The following is a 22,027-nucleotide window of genomic DNA, read 5'->3' on the forward strand; positions in this document are numbered from 1 at the left end:
TAATTTATGTATGTATTGTAAACGTGGAGAATTTGCCTAACGCAGCCTCTCCTTTATGACTCTGACCGTGTTTATAGTAGCGTCCGGATCGGGATCCGGGCCGCTGGTTGATTTAATCGATTGAACCGGCATCGATCCCGATCGACCAGGAGAGTCAAAAGTAACTCGATGAATCGAGAGTTTAGAGCAACGTGACTTGTACGCTACGTCGCATCACCGTTGACAGCTTCGTAACCATCCTCAGATAAACTGATAAGGAATATTATATTTCAGACGAATCGACGGCTTTAATGATTTAAAGTCAGCGCGCGTGACTACATACTTTAGACTTTTCAAACGACTTCCCGGTACGACTCGCCTGCCCGCTGTTGCTGCCTATAAATACCGTGTCTAACGGCCTTCTTCCCCAAATCAAACCGATCAAGCAGATCTCTCATCTCGTTCTGCCGATTGGACGACGGGGAATGAGTACTCGAGTGGTCGGATCCGCGCTGCTCCGACGCATCCGCCCTCACCTTCTCTCGGCCGCCTCCGGCGCCGGCCGGGAGCCGCCCGCGTACACACTTCTCCTCTCCGTCCGCGCCGCCAGCACCATTGCATCGCCAGCGAAGAAGGAAGACGAGGCGAAGCCTTCCGCCGCTGCCACGCCGAATGAGGGCAAGCTGGTGTCCAACTATTGGGGGATCGAGCGATCCCAGATCGCGAAAGCAGATGGCACTCCCTGGAGATGGTCCTGCTTCCAGGTAAGCGATTCGATTTCAGTTATCGATTGATCTTCTTCGTGTGATCGATCGTTGCATCTGATGCCGCAATTGAACATGCATGGAATTGACGAACTCCGTAGCCATGGGATGCGTACAAGGCGGATACCTCGATCGATGTGAAGAAGCACCACGTCCCCACCACGCTCCTCGACAAGATCGCGTACAGGACCGTGAAAACCCTGCGTGTCGCCAGCGACGCCTTCTTCCAGGTATCTGTGAAGCTTGGTCCCTTCCCAAAATTTGGGAAGATTTTATTTATTTATTTATGGTTAATCTTGGTCTGGAAACAGAGGCGGCATGTATACCATGCGCTGTTGCTGGAGACGGTAGCGGCGGTGCCGGGGATGGTGGGAGGCATGCTACTCCACCTACGCTCGCTCCGCCGCTTCGAGCACAGCGGTGGGTGGATCCGGGCGCTGCTGGAGGAGGCGGAGAACGAGCGGATGCACCTGATGACGTTCATGGAGGTGGCGCGGCCGCGGTGGTACGAGCGGGCGCTGGTCCTGGCGGTGCAGGGCGTCCTTTTCAACGCCTACTTTGTGGGCTACCTGGTGTCGCCCAAATTCGCCCACCGCGTCGTCGGATACCTGGAGGAGGAGGCCGTCTACTCCTACACCGAATACCTCAAGGACCTCGAGGCCGGCGCCGTCGAGAACGTCCCCGCCCCCGCCATCGCCATCGACTACTGGTGCCTCCCGCCCGACGCCACCCTCAAGGACGTCGTCGCCGTCATCCGAGCAGACGAGGCGCACCACCGCGACGTCAATCACTTCGCCTCGGTACGCTACCGATAATCTCATTTAAAACTTTAAGATCGTTAAAATTCCCCTAGAGTTTAAAAAAAAAAATTCAAATTCTTCTTTTCTTTAAAAAAGAAAAAAAAAAAAAAACAGTTCTCAAAATTTTCTCATAACATTTAATTGCGTGCTTCACCTACTTCATTCAACGAATGATATGGTTGTTCATGTGATGCTGGGGATTGCAGGACATACATTGCCAGGGAATGGAGCTGAAGGATACACCGGCGCCGCTGGGTTATCATTGAATTGCTTCTGTTGCTATATTTATGTATGAATAATTTTTGTAAATCTAATAAAATGAATAAAAGATGAGACCAAATTGTTTTTAAATAATATAAATATGAAAATTATGACAACATGCTACCAAAAACAAGGCCATCTTTGAGAAGTTTCATCTATAGTAAGCACCCTCTGAAGGCATTTCGCAAAGCCGTCTCGTCCAAGTTCCTACCGATGAACACAAGTTTGTTGATCGGCTTCTCACCTTCCCCCCATGGCTTTGCAGGACAGCCGTCCAACATGGAGTGCACCCCCTGAAATAAGAGAAGCAGATGCGTGAAGAAACATCGTTCAATTTAGATAATGCAGGGAGCAAAAGAGATCACGGTACCTGAACTACATAGCGGCCGGTCGAGTCATTTACTGATAGGACACCTTTCAGCCTGTACAAGTCTTCACCTTTTTCATCGACTAGTCTCTCAAGCCAGTCGTTAACCTAAATAACATTGATCAGCGGATCGTATACAAGGAAACTACCATCCCTTAGAAGAAGAATGATTCGGTTTAATTGATTTCTGAAAATGTGAACTGCGAAAGCATATCAGATAAATTGAACTTGAAATGTAAAAGCACCCAAGATCTTATAACATTTATCTTGGTTTCCAAAGAGAAAAAGCACACTTGGACTTAATAGGACAAGATGTGTCCATAATTTAAACCACCTAAGCTTGGCAAATTTAAGGAAAACGCTAATGCGTTTACAACTAAAGTAAGGCCGAACGGTTCTACAATCATTTTCCATCTTCTGCCCATTTTTGGAAGCATTTAACTTAAAAGTGAAGATGTGAAATAGCATGCCGTAGGCAAATTTATTTTCTCCAAGTATAATAAATCTAGTAGAGAAGTTCATGCCGGTCTTTAATCTAGCGAGAATATAATGCAACAAAATGTTAGGGACTCCAGAAGTAATTTCATCATGGAGAAATGGTCTCGGTATCTGATGCCAGCACCAAAATTCTAATCAATTTTTGACAAGTAGGTGTTGGATTGCAAGAGTACATTGCTAAGTAATCAGGAAATCATTACAATCAACTTCAAGCCACAAAAACAAAAGAACAGAAACGCCTTAGCACAAAAACTAGAGCTTCATATCAAACAGCAAGAGATAGGAAGATACCTCATCGAGATCCAAAGTCCCCTCAGAAACTATACTGACGCTAGTTACAGCTGAATCGTGCACATGACCATGATGATGATCCCTATGGTGATCTGGAGCACAAGTGTAAAAAAGAACAGCACGCCATCACTTACTACTCGCGCACCAGAACTTGTAGCATTAGTTTTTTGTAAAGAGAAAATTAGTTCAAGGTATATATTCGAGACAATATATTCTCTTTTTGTATATTAATATCCAACAATCTGTCCACACCAAACTGATTAGCAGAAAGCTACTTATGACTGGTTCTTTGATGAAAACGCCAAATTCAAGCAGATCTAAGCAGATATCTTCAGAATATTGAGAAGTCCTTAAAATAAAAATAAAGCCATAGCAACAGTTATTTCTACCAAGCAATGAATCAACCTCATAGAAGATGAAAATTACATAGGTGATGTATGATACAATGTGCAAATCTGATGATAAGTTCTCTCCGGTACAAGTAATCTAAAGCTGAATTAGTAAATATCAGATGTCTCAATCCTATCAGTATATCGCAAAATTTTCAGGCTGTAACTAACTCTTTTCAAACAAATATTTCCAATAAACCATTGCCACAATGATTGAGGCATCCTTTTATTACAGACGCACACACAAAAATATAAATATATATATGAAAAAAGAAAAAGGAAAATTGCTTGATAAAACTACCATGATCATGGCCGCATTGATGACTAGTGTTATGGCTGACATCAATCTGAACATCAGATTCAATTCTGCACGTGTATTAATACAAAGTTAACAACACCAAATGGTCAGCATACATAGACGAAAAAACAAACTTGTTGAAAAACTTAAGAATAATAAATAATTGCAAATGAATGAACACACCGGTCCAAATCATATCCACCTATTCCCAAAACGAAATCTATATCCACAGATCCAAATTGCGCTTGTTTAATTTGTGCCATCCCATTTATGTGCTGCAATATTGCATATGACATAATAAATTAAACATATACAATATTATGTTCACATTATAGGTTAAGCATATATGCATTCCATTATAGATTACACATGCAACACACTGGTAGCCTTTTTGCAAGTATGCATGAAGAAATTTCTACCTTGATTTTCTTAGCTAGTGCATCCAATTCAGTCTCATTCACCAAATCTGTCTGCAAATAGAAGAAAGTGTTTGAAAAAAAACACTAAAACAGAAGATAAACCATATGTATGGTAACTACTTGCCAAAGTAGTGTATAAACTGACAATTGATTACCTTGTTTAATATAATACGATCTGCATATGCAACTTGTTCTACCGCTTCATTCACAGCCCATCTCGATTTAACTTCATTCAAATGTTTCATAGCATGCTTAGAATCCACCAAAGTAACAACACCATCAAGTTTCACATGCTGTGCAACCAAATCATCTGTATAGAAAGTTTCTATAACAGGAGAAGGTTTTGCAAGTCCTGCGGAAAGAAATAAATGTGTCAACACCAAGAGCATCTAGAAGCCATAAGCTGTGTTATCTGGACTCGACTATGAATAATTGCACTTTGTGGATATAAGTGTCCAACTCTGTGGCTTCTAAAAACTCTTACATATAAGTCTCAGCTGTCAACTCAGATTGTTGATAGCTAACATGGGTGCGAAAGGGCACATAAAGAGTCAAAGTATTAAAGGCTACAAACATTAACGTTTCAGTTAAATCTTACTCAACATACAAGAATAACAATATTAGTCTGGTTAATTAGATTAAAAGAAATATATTTACAAAAAAGGTTGCAGTTTATGAGTTTGAGACCACAGATTAAGATGTTGTATACTTGTACAGACCCATAAACCACTAGCTAAAAGCTACCCAAAATAAGGATAGGTAGTCCTTTGCTGGATTATGTGCCAGCACAAGTTCATAATCAGGTATGTTTCTGCACAGCTAGCGGCATGAGTTCATGTCACATGAAACTTAACCAAAGAACACATGATTTGCATTTTTTTTTTTTTTGAGGAAAATAAAAGAGATAAACATCACTCAAGTAAATGGTGAAGATGATAGTTTATCCCATCACCACAGCCCTTACAGTCTACCCAACTGAGCTACTGGCACTTTCTATCATTTTCCATCTTAGAATGGAGAAATTATTACAATTGATAATTATAGCATAATAGGTAGCTTTAGTATGCATATCAGTCATTGTACAACAGCTAACATGGTTAGGCAGCTTTTTTTGAAGGGCTCAAAAACCGTCTTTTTCTAGTCTCAATTGATATTTCTTTGTTCAACAAATGCACAAAGATTTTCCAATTAAAATCACATAATATAGCATGCAAGCATGAATGACTTCTCTCATCAAACAATTATTCATCATAAGTCCGAACAATTTCAATGACCCATTAGCCTTAAGGTTAATTTGAATAGTAGCATTTTTTTTTATCTCTCTTATTTTTCAATTTCCTTCTTTAAGTCTCCATTGTCTCCATCTCCATATAGCTTTCCTTAAAAAAAAAAATGATAATTCTAGCTAGCCTCATTGATTATCCCTGGGGTGACCGGCCCGGTCCCACGGAAGTTTTCCACCAGTCACCAGGGGAAATCGGGAAGCACACACAGCGGCCAGCCCAAAAGCCAGAAGCTCAGCATCTTTTGATTATGCCCCCCCCCCCCCCATTTCGAAGAAAAATTTCTACAAATATGCCGAAGCTGGGGTTCGAACCGCGAGTGTCTAGTGACAACCTGGATGTCCTACCGCGGAACCATGACCCCGGGGACAAAAAATGATAATTCCAGTTAGCCTCATTGACTATATCTAGCCGGCCCCACGGAAGTTTCCCACCGGTCAGGGTAAATCGGGAAACGCACGCGACGACCAGCCCAAAAAATTCTTGCAAATACGTCGTAGCTAGGGTTCGAACCGCGGGTGTCTGGGTGACAACCTGGATGTCCTACCGCGACACTATAGCCCTGGGGATGAAAAATGATAATCCCAGTTAATCTCATTGACTATCTCGGGGGTGACCAGCCCGACCCCACGGAAGTTTCCCACTAATCACCAGGGTAAATCGGTAAACGCACGCAGCGGCCGGTCCAGAAACCTAGCATCATTTGGTTACGCCCCCCATTTGGAAGAAAAATTTCTGCAAATACACCGTAACTAGGGTTCAAACTGTAGGTGCCTAGGTGACAACCTGGATGTCCTACCGCGGCACCATGGCCCTGGGGACTCCATATAGCTTTTCCTTGTTCCTTATACCCAAGGTAATCAAACTTGAGAATTAGAAGTAGGGCCATGTAATTTGGCAAAAAAAAAACATGGCTCAAATAGAGAATAGGGTGAGAGTGGCTCATGAAAATATGCACCTGCTATCTGACCACAGGCATGGTAGAATCTTGTGCAAGGATAAATTGGGTTCAGACCCAAAGTAGCTTTAAGGGTGCTATCTCAATCATGTATGAGATCGTTGATTTGGTGTTTCCAAGATAGCAAGGGATGGGGCCAAGAAACAAAAGAGAATTAGGAGAAATGAATAGCAGATTCAGGCCAAGAAAGCTAAGTTGCCTCAAGTCTCTCTCACATTGCAATGAACCTTTGTCGAGCTTGTCTCCATCAACACAACAAATAACCAACACCATTCAAATAAGCCTGTCTACCAAATGCCTTCTTTAACCCATTACTATTGTGAATATACTAGGCCGCCTGTCACCACTACCACCTAGTCCTACACTTCTCTAGCATTGCCTCGGACAGAAAATGCTGTGATTTATTGCAAATCATACCAAGATCTTTTATCTTTCAATTGACCGCATACATTGCATTTTCCAAAATATATGGGTTTCCCCTTGTTTTCTTATTGTTATATCAGCATATAACATAGAGTGCATTAAGATGCATACAACATAATTTCATGTTTAGTGTAACTAATACCTATTTGTTTGAAGAGTAGAGAAATTAAGCAGTAACAATATGCCATTTCTAATAAACTATAGACAATTAATATTTAATAGACTACTAGTTTAAGGCATTACCTGATTGAATATAATTTTTGAACTAACATTTACTAGTATCGTAACAGCCTAAGAGAGCGTGTAGACTATATAGATTATTCGTTAAACAGTAGAGAACCATTATAGCATCAATAGATTAAAATATGAATTACCAGTATAACTCAATTTTTTAAAAATATATTCCAATCCTATAATCAGAGTCTATGGATCCTTGTCTGATCCTATGTAGGAAAACAAATCTGACTCTATGTAGGAAAGCAAATCTGACTACCTTGTTTGTACAATTCTAACTGAGGTGATATTATGAAAGAAACATACGGGATAACAAAATGAAGAGACAAATCTCACGTCGACAATAGTATTATTGAAAGCATCAAGACATATGTTTAAGTAGAATACAACAACAACAACCAAGGCTTATCCCACTAGGTAGGATGGACCATAAGGATCGTTTTACGTCATTGAGCTCTATCACCTACTATATCATCATCTATACTTAAATAAATTTTATCTTGTTTTATTGTTGCTAACCACGTCTTTTTTAGTCTTTCTCTTTCTCATTTGATGTACGTATTTATAATAGTTACGCATAGCCTAAATGGAATATTTATTGATCTTCTAAGTATATGTTCATACCATCTTACCCTCAATAAATGCAACTCCGACTTTCTCGCTAATACTCTCATTTCTTATTATGTTCATCCTCGTATGTCTATACATCCACATTAACATCCTCATCTCTCCAACTGTTATATTCTGCTCATGTGCTCAATCATAGTCCAACATTCAGCATCATATAACATACCAGGTCTAGCTGTCATTTTATAAAACTTCCTTTTAAGTTTTAAAGGTACTTTACAATCACATAAAACACTCAATGTTCTCCTTCATTTCAACCATCCTGCTTATATTCTATGTAAGACATCTCTCTCAACTCCTCCATCATTTTGTAAAAATGATCCTAAATACTTAAAACTCTCAGTTCCAGACAACTCGTCATCTCTTATCTTAACAATTGTCTATTACGTCTAATATTGCTAAATTTAAATTTCATATATTTTGTCTTTACCTAGAACCTTTCACTTCTATTATTTCTCGCCAAGATTCTAGTTTAGTATTTACTCCTTCGCATATCTTGTTAGAATAAGTAAAAGGGTATTTGTGTCTTTTGGTGTATATCTTCTTTTCTATATAAAGACCTAACTCGTGGGGTTCCTATGACACGAGATTTTAGGTTTTACTTTGAACATGGTATCAGAGCTAGCTTAAAAACCCTAATTTCTTTCCTTACCCCGCGTTGTCTTTCCTCTGCCCCGCGCCATTTTTCTGCCGCACATCTTTCTGGTCAAGCTCACGCCTCGTCGGCCTTTCTGGTCAAGCGATCGTCCTCTGTGGAAGAAGGTTGACCAGTTGTGTTGTATTATCTGAGCCACCATCCATTCATCTCTTAGGAATGTCTTCCGTACTCACAAAACCTGCAAAGCTGTTTGGACACAAGCTCAACAACTCTTTACAAATACCTCTCGGCGACTCTATCAAGTTTGTGAAGATCTCATGACTATCCTCAGCGCCAATCAGATTAAGGATTCAATGTCAAATTATCTGTGTTCAGTTTCTAGCCTTCTTTGTGACTTCAATGAACTGCTCCCACCTGCGGCCGATCCTATTGAAGAGCTTGAAAATCGGAAGAAATTTTTTATGTCTTTGGCTTTATATGGTCTGCCCACAGATTATTCTCATGTCCGTGACCAGATCCTGGGCAACCCCTGGGTGACTCTTCTCCGTGTCCCGGCCAAAGTCTTGACGATGCCTTCTTCTGTTCCTGTTGACTCGTCAGCTTTGGTCTCTCGACACAAAGGACCTCCACCTCGCAAGGGTGGCAAAGGACGTCCTTGGTGTGATCATTGCCACCGACTGGGACACACGATTGATAAATGCTGGAGTCTACATGGTCGTCCTCCTCGTGCTGATCAGATTGTTCAGAGTTCTGTTGCTCCTTCAGCTTCCACTTCACAGTTAACACCTGATTCGACTTCAACACCTTCCTATACTGACTTTCTGAAATGGTTTGAGGATCGACAGGCTTCGGGTTCCACTGCTACCATTACAGACGCTGGTACTTCCTTTGCTGGCATATCTCGTTCTTCGGGTCCTTGGGTTTTAATTCTTCTGGTAATTTACCAATGATCACCATGGCCAATGGTTCCCAAACTCAATCCCAGGGTATTGGTATTGTTCATCCTTCTTCATCTCTTTCAGTTCATAATGTTCTTTATGTTCCCGGCGCTCCTTTTAATTTATTGTCGATAAGTCAACTTACTCGATCTCTTGATTGTGTCATTTCTTTTACTAACACGTCTGTTTCTTTACAGGACCGGAGTACGGGGAGGATGATTGGCTTCGGATGTGAATCTCATGGCCTATATCGACTTCACCAACCCTCTTTTGTTGGTTCGGTGGCGGCATCTCCACTTTTTATTCATGCTCAGTTGGGACATCCAGGTCTTAATAAGTTGAAACAGTTACATCCTAGTCTTTCTCACTTAGAGTCTTTATCTTGTTCGTCGTGTCAATTAGGTAAACATGTTCGTAGTTCTTTTTCTCCTCGTATTGAGAGTCGGGCTATGTCTCCTTTTTCTTTGGTTCATTCTGATGTTTAGGGTCCGAGTCGTGTTTCTTCTACAATGGGGTCAAGGTATTTTGTTACTTTTATAGACGATTTTTCCCGTTGTACATGGTTATATCTAATGAAGGATCGTTCAGAATTGTTTTCTATTTTTGAATCCTTTTTTCTTGAAATAAAAACTCAATTTGGTACTTCCCTTCGAACTTTGCAAAGTGATAATGCACGCGAGTATTTATCTACTCAGTTTCGTACCTTCTTGACATCTTATGGTGTGCTGCATCGCACGTCTTGCCCTCATACCCCTCAACAGAATGGGGTTGCAGAACGCAAGAATCGTCATCTCCTTGAAACCACTTGGACTCTTCTTCTCCATTCTCATGTCCCTCATCAATTTTGGGGTGATGCGGTACTTACTGCGTGTTATCTCATCAATCGCATGCCTTCATCCACTCTCCAAGGTAAAATACCTCATCAGGTGCTTTATCCACATCAGTACCTTCATCCTCTACCACCTTGGGTCTTTGGTTCTATTTGTTTTGCTCATGCTCTTGATCCCGGCATTGACAAACTCTCTCCTCGGTCTCATAAGTGTGTCTTCCTTGGGTACCCACGGTCTCAAAAGGGTACAAGTGTTATTCCCCTACTCTTCGTCGGTACTTCATTCTATCACCTCCCGCCTCGTCTCCTCCTTTGCAGGTTTATCCGCGCCGTCCTCGTTCTGCTTTGCCGTCGACCAACACCGACACTTCGTGGGCACATCTGTGGAGCCAAGTCCTTCGTCGTTTCCTCCGGTCCCATCTCCCGCCTCGATGTTCCTATTGCACTCGAAGGGTATGCGTTTCACTCGTAATCCTTCTCCTCACTATGTTTCTTTAAGCTATCATTGTCTTTCCCCATCCTATTATTATTGTCTGTCTTCCTTGTCGTCGGTTTCTGTTCCAAAGACTGCAAGTGATGCCTTTGCCCATCCAGGATGGAAACAGGCTATGCTTGATGAAATGAGTGCCCTACAGAGCAATGGGACTTGGGACCTCGTTCCTCTACCTCCTGGGAAGTCAGTGGTTGGTTGTCGATGGGTGTTTACGGTGAAAGTTGGTGTAGACGGCACGGTTGATCGGCTTAAGTCTCGTCTTGTCGCTAAAGGCTATACTCAGGTATTTGGATTGGATTATGGCGACACCTTTTCTCCTGTTGCCAAGATGTCTTCTGTGCGTCTTTTTCTGTCTATTGCTGCAATTCGCCATTGGCCCCTTCATCAGTTGGACATCAAAAATGCATTCTTACATGGTGACCTGCTCGAGGAAGTCTACATGGAGCAACCTCCGTGTTTTGTTGCTCAGGGGGAGTCTTGAGCATGGTTCAGTAGATTTAGTACCATAATTCAGCAGTTTGGCATGACTCGAAGCGAGGCTGATCATTCTGTTTTTTATCGCCACTCATCTACTGGTTGCATCTATGTAGTGGTTTATGTTGATGATATTGTCATCACAGGTAATGATCATCTTGGAATTTCACAAGTAAAACAACATCTTTTCAAACATTTCCAGACAAAAGATCTCGGCAAACTCAAATATTTTCTAGGGATAGAAGTGGCACAGTCTAAAGATGGGATCATTATATCCCAAAGGAAGTATGCAATGGATATTCTGGAAGAAACAGGAATGTTAAACTCAAAAACAGTCGACAATCCCATTGATCCTAATGTCAAGCTCCTACCAAATCAGGGAGAGCATCTTTCAGATCCTGAACGGTACAGGCGATTGGTAGGGAAACTAAGCTACCTTACTGTCACTCGTCCGGATATCTCATTTGCAGTGAGTGTAGTAAGTCAGTTTCTTAGCTCTCCATGCAAAGAACATTGGGATGCAGTGACTCGCATTGTTCGATATATCAGGGGTGCATCAGGAAAGGGTCTTCTATATGAAGACAAAGGACATACTCAAATCATGGGGTATTCTGATGCAGATTGGGCAGGATCTCCCTCTTATAGAAGATCCACTTCTGGATTTTGTATATTTGTCGGAGGTAACCTTATTTCTTGGAAAAGCAAAAAACAAAATGTTGTGGCAAGATCCAGTGCAGAAGCAGAATATCGAGCTATGGCTATTGCTAGTCAAGAACTTATATGGTTAAAACAGTTGCTTCAGGAACTAAGGTTTGGAGAGGTTACACAAATGTCACTCATATGTGACAACCAAGCCGCTATGCATATTGCCTCAAATCCAGTCTTCCATGAGAGAACAAAGCATATTGAACTTGACTGTCACTTTGTCAAAGAGAAAGTCATATCTGGAGAAATATCTACTAGTTTTGTCAACTCAAATGATCAGCTAGCAGATATATTCACTAAATCACTTAGAGGTCCCCTGATTGACTACATATGTAACAAGCTTGGTATATATGATCTATATTCTCAAGCTTGAGAGGGAGTGTTAGAATAAGTAAAAGGGTATTTATGTCTTTTGGTGTATATCTTCTTTTCTATATAAAGGCCTAACCCGTGGGGTTCCTATGACACGAGATTTTAGGTTTTACTTTGAACATATCTCATCTACTAAAACAATATCATTTGCAAACAACATATACCACGGTACTATGCCTTGAATGTTTTAGTTCGTCCATATTAGTGTAAAAAGATAGGAACTTAGAGTTGATCCTTGATACAATCCTATCTTTATTGGAAATGCTTCAGTTAATCCCCCCTGAAGTTTTTCCTATATATCCTTAATTAGTTCAATATATGTTACATTAACACCCATCTTTTTAGAATTCTCCATATAATTTCAATTGTACTCTATCATAAGTTTTTTTCATCTCAATGAATATTATGTGTAGATCTTATTTTTGCTCCCGATACTTTTCGATTAGTTCCCTGAGAAGATGTATAACTTTTATTGTCGACGCATGAACATAAATTGATTCTTGATCACTATGCTCTCCTTTCTTAATCTTTTTTCTATTACTCTTAATCAAAGTTTCATGATATGACTTATTAGTTTAATACCTCTATAGTTTGTATAATTTTGTATGTCTCCCCTGTTCTTATATAAGAAACTAGAGTACTTATCCGGCATTAATCAAATATTTTTTCATTTTCAATATCATATTAAATAAGTTTGTAAGTCATTAAATACTTTATTTTCCTAGGCACTTCCATACTTCTATCGGAATATCATATGGTAGTTAAATAATTAAATGGATAATATAATTGTAATCATACGCAGAAAAACAAATGGAGAAAGCAAAAGGCAGAGAACAAATGTAAAATTGCTATTGTTCAGTAAGAATGTTTTTGCACAGAATAATTTTACCTGTTGTCTCTATAACTATGTGGTCAAACTGGTCACGCTTTTCTTTAGCAAGCTTCAAAAGCATTTTAACCAAGTCTCCTCTCACAGTGCAACAGAGGCAACCATTGTTAACCATAACAATGTCCTCGGAAACAGAAGAATGATTAGCAACCAATGAACTATCAATATCCACTTCCCCAAACTGCCAAGAGCAGAAAAACAATGATGATGAGAAGAATACTCATCCCTTAAATATTCAAACAAACTTCTAATGAGAAATTTGACACACTTAGCAATCATCGAATGACCATTCATCATATCACCCAAAAAAAAAAAAGTACACAAGTGAGGCTTGTAATTTTTTTGCCTAGCATTGTTCAAGAGACGATTCAAATAAGCTTTTACTGGGAGAAGGGTGGGTTAAAGTTATGGTGGGCATTAGCAAAAATAAGAATGAATTGAATTTGATACTGCAAATCGTGCCTAATTTACTACAGTACAACGAACATAAGAAATCTGCAAGAATATCTGGTCTGAAGCCTACATATGGGACTGAAAAATCTAAGGATAACTTCTTGCTACAACTAATGAGACAAAAAAAACCACAATCACAGCAATACAGCAGGAAAGCATAAGAAAATAATGATTAGTCATCTCCACAGAAAGTTAGGTCCATGTATTTATAAGCACATGGAGCTAAATTAATGAGTTTGGTGCCAGGAAGATTAACCACAGATTATTGAAATTGATTATTCATTCTCTTATTTAATCACCACAGTCTGTTTTTTCACAAAAATTGAATTTACATTATGGGATGGGACAAAGGATGAATAAATTAAAAAGAAAAGCAAAAGTGATTTGTCAGCAAATATTGCTGCAGTGAAAAAGAAAAGCTAGGAAATTTGTATACCTCATTCTCAATGACAGCAATTCTCTTCCCATGTTGTGAGGTCAAGATGTGGTTCAGTAATGTTGTCTGCATATATTCGAATAAAAACTTGCACTGTTAACTCGAAGCTACAGCAAAAGAAATGGCATTTTTGATATCCTTCTAGTGGTTATAATCAAAATGTATGCGCACAAATAAATTCCTGAGAGCACGAGGAATCCAATAGTGGCTTTATTTTATCATTTAGACACTAAAAAAACATTAAGGTGCTTTGGTTGCTATTTTGATAACCTTCCAGTGATCAAAATGAATTTACTGGAATACAATTCATGATTATATCTAGTCAACGCGTAACTCATCCACAACGAACCTACAGAGTGAGCACATTAGAGGTATCACTATCCACTTCCGCTGCCACTAAAGAGAAGGAAGATACTGAAATAGTACCCACTTTCCCAGAGACTCATCAACAACAGCGTCGGGTTTCGATTCTGAATAATGAGAATGAAGAAGCTGACCTTTCCGGAACCAAGGAATCCAGTGATAACAGTGGCGGGAACCCTTCCGTCGACGTCCAGAGAAGGGGAGATGTCCTCGGCGAGGTCGAGCCGTGGAGATGAGACGGAGACCATGGACCTTGAAAAGGCCGGAGGGACGGTCCGACCACCGAAGGGTCGGAACAAGTCGCAGAAGGCGTTGGCGGCGGCCGACGGGCAACTCGAACCAAAGTGAGAGGGGGAGGAACGTAGGTTTAGGGATGCTCTGGAAAGGAGAAACCTCGCGGCCATGGCGCTACCTGAAGCGACGAACAAGAGTAGGGTTTTTCGTCAAAAGAATCCAAATATAAAGATTGGACTAATTTGAGAAAAATGGTAGACCGATGACCGATCGAAGCTAAACTAAATTTAAATTCCGCCTCTTAAATTTGATCTATTTTCTATAATACCACGTAGAGTTCTAAGACCCTCAAAATGCCTTCAAATTGAATATTTGACAGAATGGATTTTTTTTGTTTTACTTGAATAAAAAAATCACTTTATTATTTTATCAAATAAGTTAACGATATGCCCATGGCATGATGTAGCGGTAAAACGCTCGGTAGATTGACTCAGTATTTACTATTTAAATTTTAATTACGGTGTACTGTAGTTTTTTTTCTAATAAAATTAAAAATTTGGAACATTGATGGTTAGAGACTTGCATTTGGGCAAGTTAAGAGCATCTATATTCTCTAAATAAAAAATTTATTTTAAATTTTATATTTTATATTAAAAAATATTTACATCAACTATCTTTTCTATTTTTTAAATTTAGATTTTATAAATCGTATTTTTTAAAATACAGGAAATGAACTTTTTCATTTCATATATAATAATAAAACATAAACAGAATAGAAAAATAATAATAAAAAAATAAAAATATGGTAAATTTAAGAAAACTATTATGTAAGTAAAACAAAGTGTATATTCAAACTTAATGAATTGGCTCTTCTATATTAAATTTTTAATAATGAATAAGACATTTGGTATGAATACTCTAAGGAAGGGGTGTATTAAGTTTGGCATTATAAAAAAAAAAATTTTAAAAGTAACGATATTTATTATAAGGGTGTATTTGGTTGGAGATATTCTTGATAATCTTGATTATTCATGTAAGGTGATCAATGAAAATTTTATTTTATTTAGGTAATCGATGATTCCTATTAATATTTCATACCAAACATGTCAGTACAAGGGGCACGTAATTCGGAATCGAAAAATCTCAAAAAATTAAGATTTTTCTTAATTCCGGAATTAACAAATTTTTTATATCAAAAATAACTTTGGATAAGAAAAAAACATTAAAAAAATATAAAAATATATAAAAAAAATAAAATAAAATAACTTTTGAAAAGCAAAAAATGTAAAGAAATAAAAAACATTAAAAAATTATAAATGTAAAAAAAATTTTAAAAAATGTAAAACAAAGTTTAAAAATGTAAATAAATAAAAACAAATAAAAAACTTAAAACATAAAAAATTAAAAATAAAAAAACATAAATAAATAAATAAATAGAAAAACGTAAAAAAATAATTAAAAAGTAAAAAATAAAAAATAGAAAAACTTAAAAAAAATCAAAAATAAAAAAACGTAAAAGAATACAAAAAACTTTAAAAAATAAAAAATAAAAAAGCGTAAAAAAATTTTAAAAAGTAAAAAAAAACATAAAAATAATAAAAAAACGTAAAAAAATTTAAAAAATGTAAAAAAATAAAAAAAATATTCAAAAAAGTAAAAAAACGTAAAAATAATTTTAAAAAGTAAAAAAATTTTATAAGTAAAAAACGTTAAAAAATAAAAAACGGAAAAAATAAAAAATTTAAAAAAATTTAAAAATATATAATAATAAATTTAAAAAACGTAAAAACAATTAAAAAAATGAAATAAAAAATAATAAAAAAGGCATAAAAATAAAGAAAAACTTGAAAAAGAAAAGTAAAAAAAATATTAAAAAAATATAGAGTTTAAATAATAATAATAATAATATTATTATTATTATTATTATTATTATTATTATTTATGGTTGGTGATATGGGGTATGCTAGATTGGTCGAGCGAGTAAAGGAGGAGTTTAGGTCCAAAGAGATGAAAAAGGTATATAGTCGGTCGAATAAAGGTTGAGTGAGCGCCTCCGCGCTCATATATGCTTGGTCGGGCAAAGTCCGCCCGAGTATAAAGGCATTTAGCCTTATATATAACTCTCGACATATTACTAGTCGATCGCAAGCTGAGCGAGCGCCTCCGCGCTCATATATGTTCGGCCAGGCAAAGCCCGCCCGAGCATAAAAACGTTTAACCTTATATATAACTCTCAGCATATTACCGACTGCACCGCAAGCCGAGCGAGCGCCTCCGCGCTCATATATGCTCGGTGAGGCAAAGCCCGCCCGAACATAAAGGCATGTAGCCTTATATATAACTCTCAGCATATTAATGACCGACCGCAAGCCGAGCGAGTGCCTCCGCACTCATATATGCTCGGGCGGGCTTGCCCGGCCAAACACAAAGGCATTTAGCCTTATATATAACTCTCAACATATTACCGGCCGACTGTAGACCGAGCGAGCGCCTCCGCCCTCATATATGCTCGGCCGGGCAAAACTCACCCAAGCATAAAGGCATTTAGTCTTATATATAACTCTCAGCATATTACCAGCCAACCGCAGACCGAGCGAATGTCGCCACACTCATATATGATCGGTCGGGCAAAGCCCGCCCAAGTATAAATGCATTTAACCTTATATATAACTCTCAGCCTATTATCAGTCGACTGTAGGTCAAGCAAGCACCCACGTGCTCATATATGTTCGATCGGGCTACAAAGCCCGCCCGAGAATAAAGTCACTTAGCCTTATAACACGTTCTTAATAAATGGCCAATTTGAACGATCGGTCGAGATATGTTCAAAAAGAAGTACTCTTAACAACACATAGGTCGGCTTGAGCGACCGACCGAGACATATTCAACATGAAACATTTTTAACAGTATATACGGCTGGCTTGGACGACTGGTTGAGATATATTCAGCAGGAGGTATTTTAACAAGATATATGGTCGGCTTAAATGACCGGTCGAGGTATATTCAGCAGGAGATATTTTTAATAGTATATGCGACCAACTTGAACAACCGACCGAGATATATATTCAATAGGAGGTATTCTTAATAGTATATACGGTCTGTTGGTTAGTCCTAAGAAAATCGTACCGGTTCCACTGTACAAAATTTTTTTGTACAAATGTCGAACCTTTCCTTAAATAACCTATTGTGTTCTTTAGAAGTTAAATTAGGAATCGTAGATGGAACTTAACATCATTGATTCTAAATTTAACTTATCTGTTCTTAATGGTTTAGATTTGAATCGCAAGCGGAACTTAACGCTATTGATTCAAATCTACCTTAGTTATTAATTCCATAAATATTAATTTCCAAAATTGGCTTCCAGGACTGCATGGCGAGGCACATGACCTTCTTGGATATGGGAGCAACCACCACCGCCTAGGCAAAGCCTTTTAAGGAAAGCTAATATTTATTTCCTTAAATAACTCTAGGTTAACCAAAAAGAACAATCGAATCACGAATTCAAAAAAGAAGAAAACACAAACTCGAAAAAACTATTTCAAAAACTCTAGAATCATATGCCTCTTGTGTTTGGTATTTCCAAAAATAATTATACAAAGAAAACTAGTATGATGCGGAAAACAATTGCTAGTTATACCTTTCTTTGTAAGCAAAATAACCTCTTGATCTTCTACCGTATTCCTCTTCTAATCTCGGACGTTGTGTGGGCAACGATCTTCCGAGACGAGAACCACCAAGCTCCTTCTTCTCCAAGCTAGATTCGACCACCAAGAATTCTCCATGAGAAGTAGAGGTCCGACCACCACCACCAAGCTCCAAGGGATGCAAGAAACAAAAACTCCTTTCTCTCCTTCTTCTCCTAGCTTGAACCGGCCACCATCAAGAGCTCCAAGAGGGGATAAAACCGGCCACTAGAGAGGAAGAGAAGAGGAGAGGGAGAACCTCTAAGGGTCGGCCACACCAAAGAGAAAAAGAGAGGAAGAAAAGAATAGAGTCGTTTGCCCTTAAGGCACCTCTACCCCCTCTTTTATAATCCTTGGTCTTGGTAAATAAGGAAATTTTAATAAAAACTTCCTTAATTCTTTTGCCATGAAAAAGAAAAAATTAATTAATTAAAAAATAATTTTCTTTTTCCAATTACATGGTCGGCCACTCCTTTACCCAAATCAAGGAGAGTTTTAATTAAAAAAAAAAAATTAAAACTTCCTAATTTGTTTCCGGAAATTTATAAAAAATTTCTCCAATAATTTTTCCTTTCATGGTGGGTTATAAAAAAGGAAATTTTATAAATTAAAATCTTTCTTTTAAACATGTGGATAATTTCCAAAAGGAAAGTTATCTCTAAAAATTAAAATCTCTTTTTAATCTACAAATAAGGAAAGATATCAAATCTTTTCTTAATCTTTTGTAGAAACTAATAAAAGAGAATATTTAATTTTTAAAACTCTCTTTTAAATTATGATCATGGTTAAAAAGGAAATTTTTCTCAAAATTAAAATCTACCTTTCAATCTACAAATAAGGAAAGATTTCAAACCTTTTCTTAATCTTTTGTAGAAAGCTATAAAAGGAAAGATTTAAATTTCAAACTCTCTTTTAAAATCATGATATTCACATAAGAAATAATTTTAATAAAAATCTCTTTTTAATATGATGTGGCCGGCCACCTAAGCTTGGGCTCCAAGCTATTGGCCGGCCACTTTAAGGCTCAACCTTTAGGCTTGGCCGGCCCTAAGCTTGAGCTTCAAGCTTAGCTTGGCCGGCCCCTATAGGTTGGGTAAGAAGGTGGGTATGTGGTGGGTATAAATCTCTATATACAAGAGGCTACGATAGGGACCGAGAGGAGGAATTGGTTTTGGTCTCCCGATGAAATTAAGCTTCCCGTGTTCGTCCCGAACACACAACTTAATTCCATCAATAATAATTCATTCCACTAAAGAACTATTATTGAACTACTGCACCAATCCCAAATTACATTTTTGGGCTCCTTCTTATTATGAGTGTGTTAGTCTCCCTGTGTTTAAGATGTCGAATGCCCACTAATTAAGTGAGTTACTGACAACTCATTTAATTAATATCTTAGTCCAAGAGTAGTACCACTCAACCTTATCATCATGTCGGACTAAATCCACCTGCAAGGTTTAACATGACAATCCTTATGAGCTCCTCTTGGGGACATTATCAACCTAGATCACTAGGACACAGTTTCCTTCTATAATCAACAACATATACTATAAGTGATATCATTTCCCAACTTATCGGGCTTATTGATTTATCAAACTAAATCTCACCCATTGATAAATTAAAGAAATAAATATCAAATATATGTGCTTGTTATTATATTAGGATTAAGAGCACACACTTCCATAATAACTAAGGTCTTTGTTCCTTTATAAAGTCAGAATAAAAGAAACGACCTCTAAATGGTCCTGCTCAATACACTGTAAGTGTACTAGTGTAATTATATAGTTAAGATAAACTAATACCTAATTACACTACGACCTTCCAATGGTTTGTTCCTTTCCATCTTGGTCATGAGCTATTGTTTTTAATTTATAAAGAACTGATTGTTGGTGCGGTTAGCACTAACGGTCTAACTCAGGTTTTGATGAATGACAAATCAGGTTAAGTTAGGTTTGTTGTTGTCTGACACTTTTATCAAGTGTGCAGAAAAAGTCCAGCTAGGTCGACGGGCTGACCGGATAGCTGGCGAGAAGTCCAAGCAGGTCGACGGGCTGACCGGACGCTTGGCGAGAAGTCCAGCTAGGTCGACAAGTCCAAGCGGGTCGACGGGTTGACCGGACGCTTGGCGAGAAGTCCGAGCAGGTCAACGGGCTGGCCGGAGGCGGTAAGTGAGGTAAGTCACCGGAGGGGAGTGATTGACGCGTTTCGGGTAGGGAACATTAGGCGTCGATCCGGCTTAGATCCATTTCGGATATCCGAGTCGAGATCGTGACTAGATTCCGGACTCGGAAAGACGGAATCTAAGTCATACTTTGCTCATCTATAAAACTGTGCTAACATTCTTTGATGCAGGGTACATTTGCCTCGGACTAAACTTTTCTTGCAGGAGAAGGACTTTCTGGAGAAGAGGGGTCCGGGCGCCCGGAGGTCCGGGCGCCCGGAAGGCGTGGAGCATCATGGTTTGTGCAGCTACGTCACGTTCCAGGCGCCCGGAAGGGATCCAGGCGCCCGGGACAGCATATAAAAGAAGCCCCAGGCAGGAGCTTCAAAACCAATCATTACTGAGAACTCTTCGACTGCTGGTCCTGCTGCTCCACGTTCCTGCGACGCTAACAAAGCTCCGACAAAGTGCTTCTTCGTCTTTTTGGTTAATTTCCTTGTCGGTATTACTTTGTTTCATTAGCATTCCTTGTACTCATTTTGTAATTATATTCGAATTGCTAGTGATTGCCCAACGAAAGTGGTCAAGGACCACGGGCCTTCGAGTAGGAGTCGTCACAGGCTCCGAACGAAGTAAAAACAACTGTGTCTACTTTTCTTTTCCGCTGCGCTTATACTCGAAATTTTCGAATCGATATTCACCCCCCCTCTATCGAACCTATCGGTCTTACAAGTGGTATCAGAGCGGGTACCGCTCTGATTTGGTGCAACCACCAATCGGGCAAGGGGGGATATTTTTAAAAGTCAATATTATTATCTTTTTGGAAGATTTTTTTCGTTACACTTAGAGTTCTTTTCTTCCGCACTGCTAATCCAAGACGAAGTCTTGGGATTTCCTTTTTTCCAGTTAATTTAGTGTGTTCAGGATAAGATGTCTCAACAAGAAGGCTTCAACACAGTCCTCCCCTATTCAACGGGGATGACTTTTCGTCTTGGAAGAGAAGAATGGAGGTCTACATGAAGACAGACTACGACCAATGGATGAGCGTCACAAAGGCTTATAAAATTCCAGTAGACAACTCCGAGAAAATAATAGACCCTGAAGAATGGACAAATGATTTAAAGAAAAAGGCATCAATTGAAAACAAAGCCATCAACACTCTACACTGCGGACTAACACGAGAAGAACTGAACCGGGTCGGACCGCATGAAAACGCTAAGGAGCTCTGGGATAAACTGATCGAGCTGCACGAAGGAACAAGCGACGCGAAGGTAACAAAAAGAGATTTGCTGTTAAATAAAATTTTTAATATAAAAATGCAGGAAGGAGAAACGGCAAGTCAGCTCCACGCGAGGGTCAAAGATATCCTCAACGGTCTCCACGCGATAGGACACCAAATGGAGAACCGAGACTTAATAAGGTACGCGTTAAATGCTTTTCCGCGAAATAATTTGTGGGCATCAATTGTAGATGCCTACAAAATTTCAAAAGATTTATCTAAATTAAAATTGGATGAACTATTCTGTGAATTAGAACTTCATGAGCAAACTAACGCCGGGGTCGAGAAAGGTGTAGCTTTATTCGCAGGTTCCTCTAAAGAAAAGAAGAACAAACCCGAATCTGAAGAAGATTCCGATCAAGACTCTGAAGACGAAGAACACCTGGTGAACCTGGTAAGGAAAATGTTCACCAGGAAAAAGAGAAACTTCAGCAAACAGGATCTTCAGAAGATCAGTTCGCCAACCGACTCAAGAAATGTCACATGTTTCGGATGCAACAAAAAGGGGCACTACAAGAACGAATGCCCA

General features: G+C 38.8%; 2 protein-coding genes across 2 annotated transcripts; one reads left to right on the forward strand and one right to left on the reverse strand.

The window, feature by feature from the left end:
• The first annotated feature begins 400 nt into the window (after positions 1 to 400).
• Positions 401 to 1,882, forward strand: LOC122001772 (ubiquinol oxidase 1c, mitochondrial-like). Its single transcript, XM_042556679.1, has 4 exons — positions 401 to 743; positions 845 to 973; positions 1,055 to 1,543; positions 1,750 to 1,882. Exons 1-4 carry the CDS (start codon positions 465 to 467, stop codon positions 1,807 to 1,809), a joined length of 957 nt encoding a protein of 318 aa, XP_042412613.1. The 5' UTR covers positions 401 to 464; the 3' UTR covers positions 1,810 to 1,882.
• Positions 1,874 to 14,602, reverse strand: LOC122001771 (P-loop guanosine triphosphatase YjiA-like). The gene is made up of 10 exons (XM_042556678.1): positions 14,276 to 14,602; positions 13,779 to 13,844; positions 12,890 to 13,070; positions 4,222 to 4,418; positions 4,067 to 4,117; positions 3,831 to 3,922; positions 3,651 to 3,715; positions 2,961 to 3,052; positions 2,175 to 2,279; positions 1,874 to 2,097 (listed from the first exon to the last, which is right to left on the reverse strand). The coding sequence occupies exons 1-10, from the start codon at positions 14,543 to 14,545 to the stop codon at positions 1,960 to 1,962; spliced, it is 1,257 nt and encodes a 418-aa protein (XP_042412612.1). The 5' UTR covers positions 14,546 to 14,602; the 3' UTR covers positions 1,874 to 1,959.
• Between the last annotated feature and the right edge of the window lie 7,425 nt (positions 14,603 to 22,027).

This window comes from Zingiber officinale, chromosome 7A (assembly GCF_018446385.1).
Source record: "Zingiber officinale cultivar Zhangliang chromosome 7A, Zo_v1.1, whole genome shotgun sequence".
Classification (NCBI taxonomy): Eukaryota; Viridiplantae; Streptophyta; class Magnoliopsida; order Zingiberales; family Zingiberaceae; genus Zingiber; species Zingiber officinale.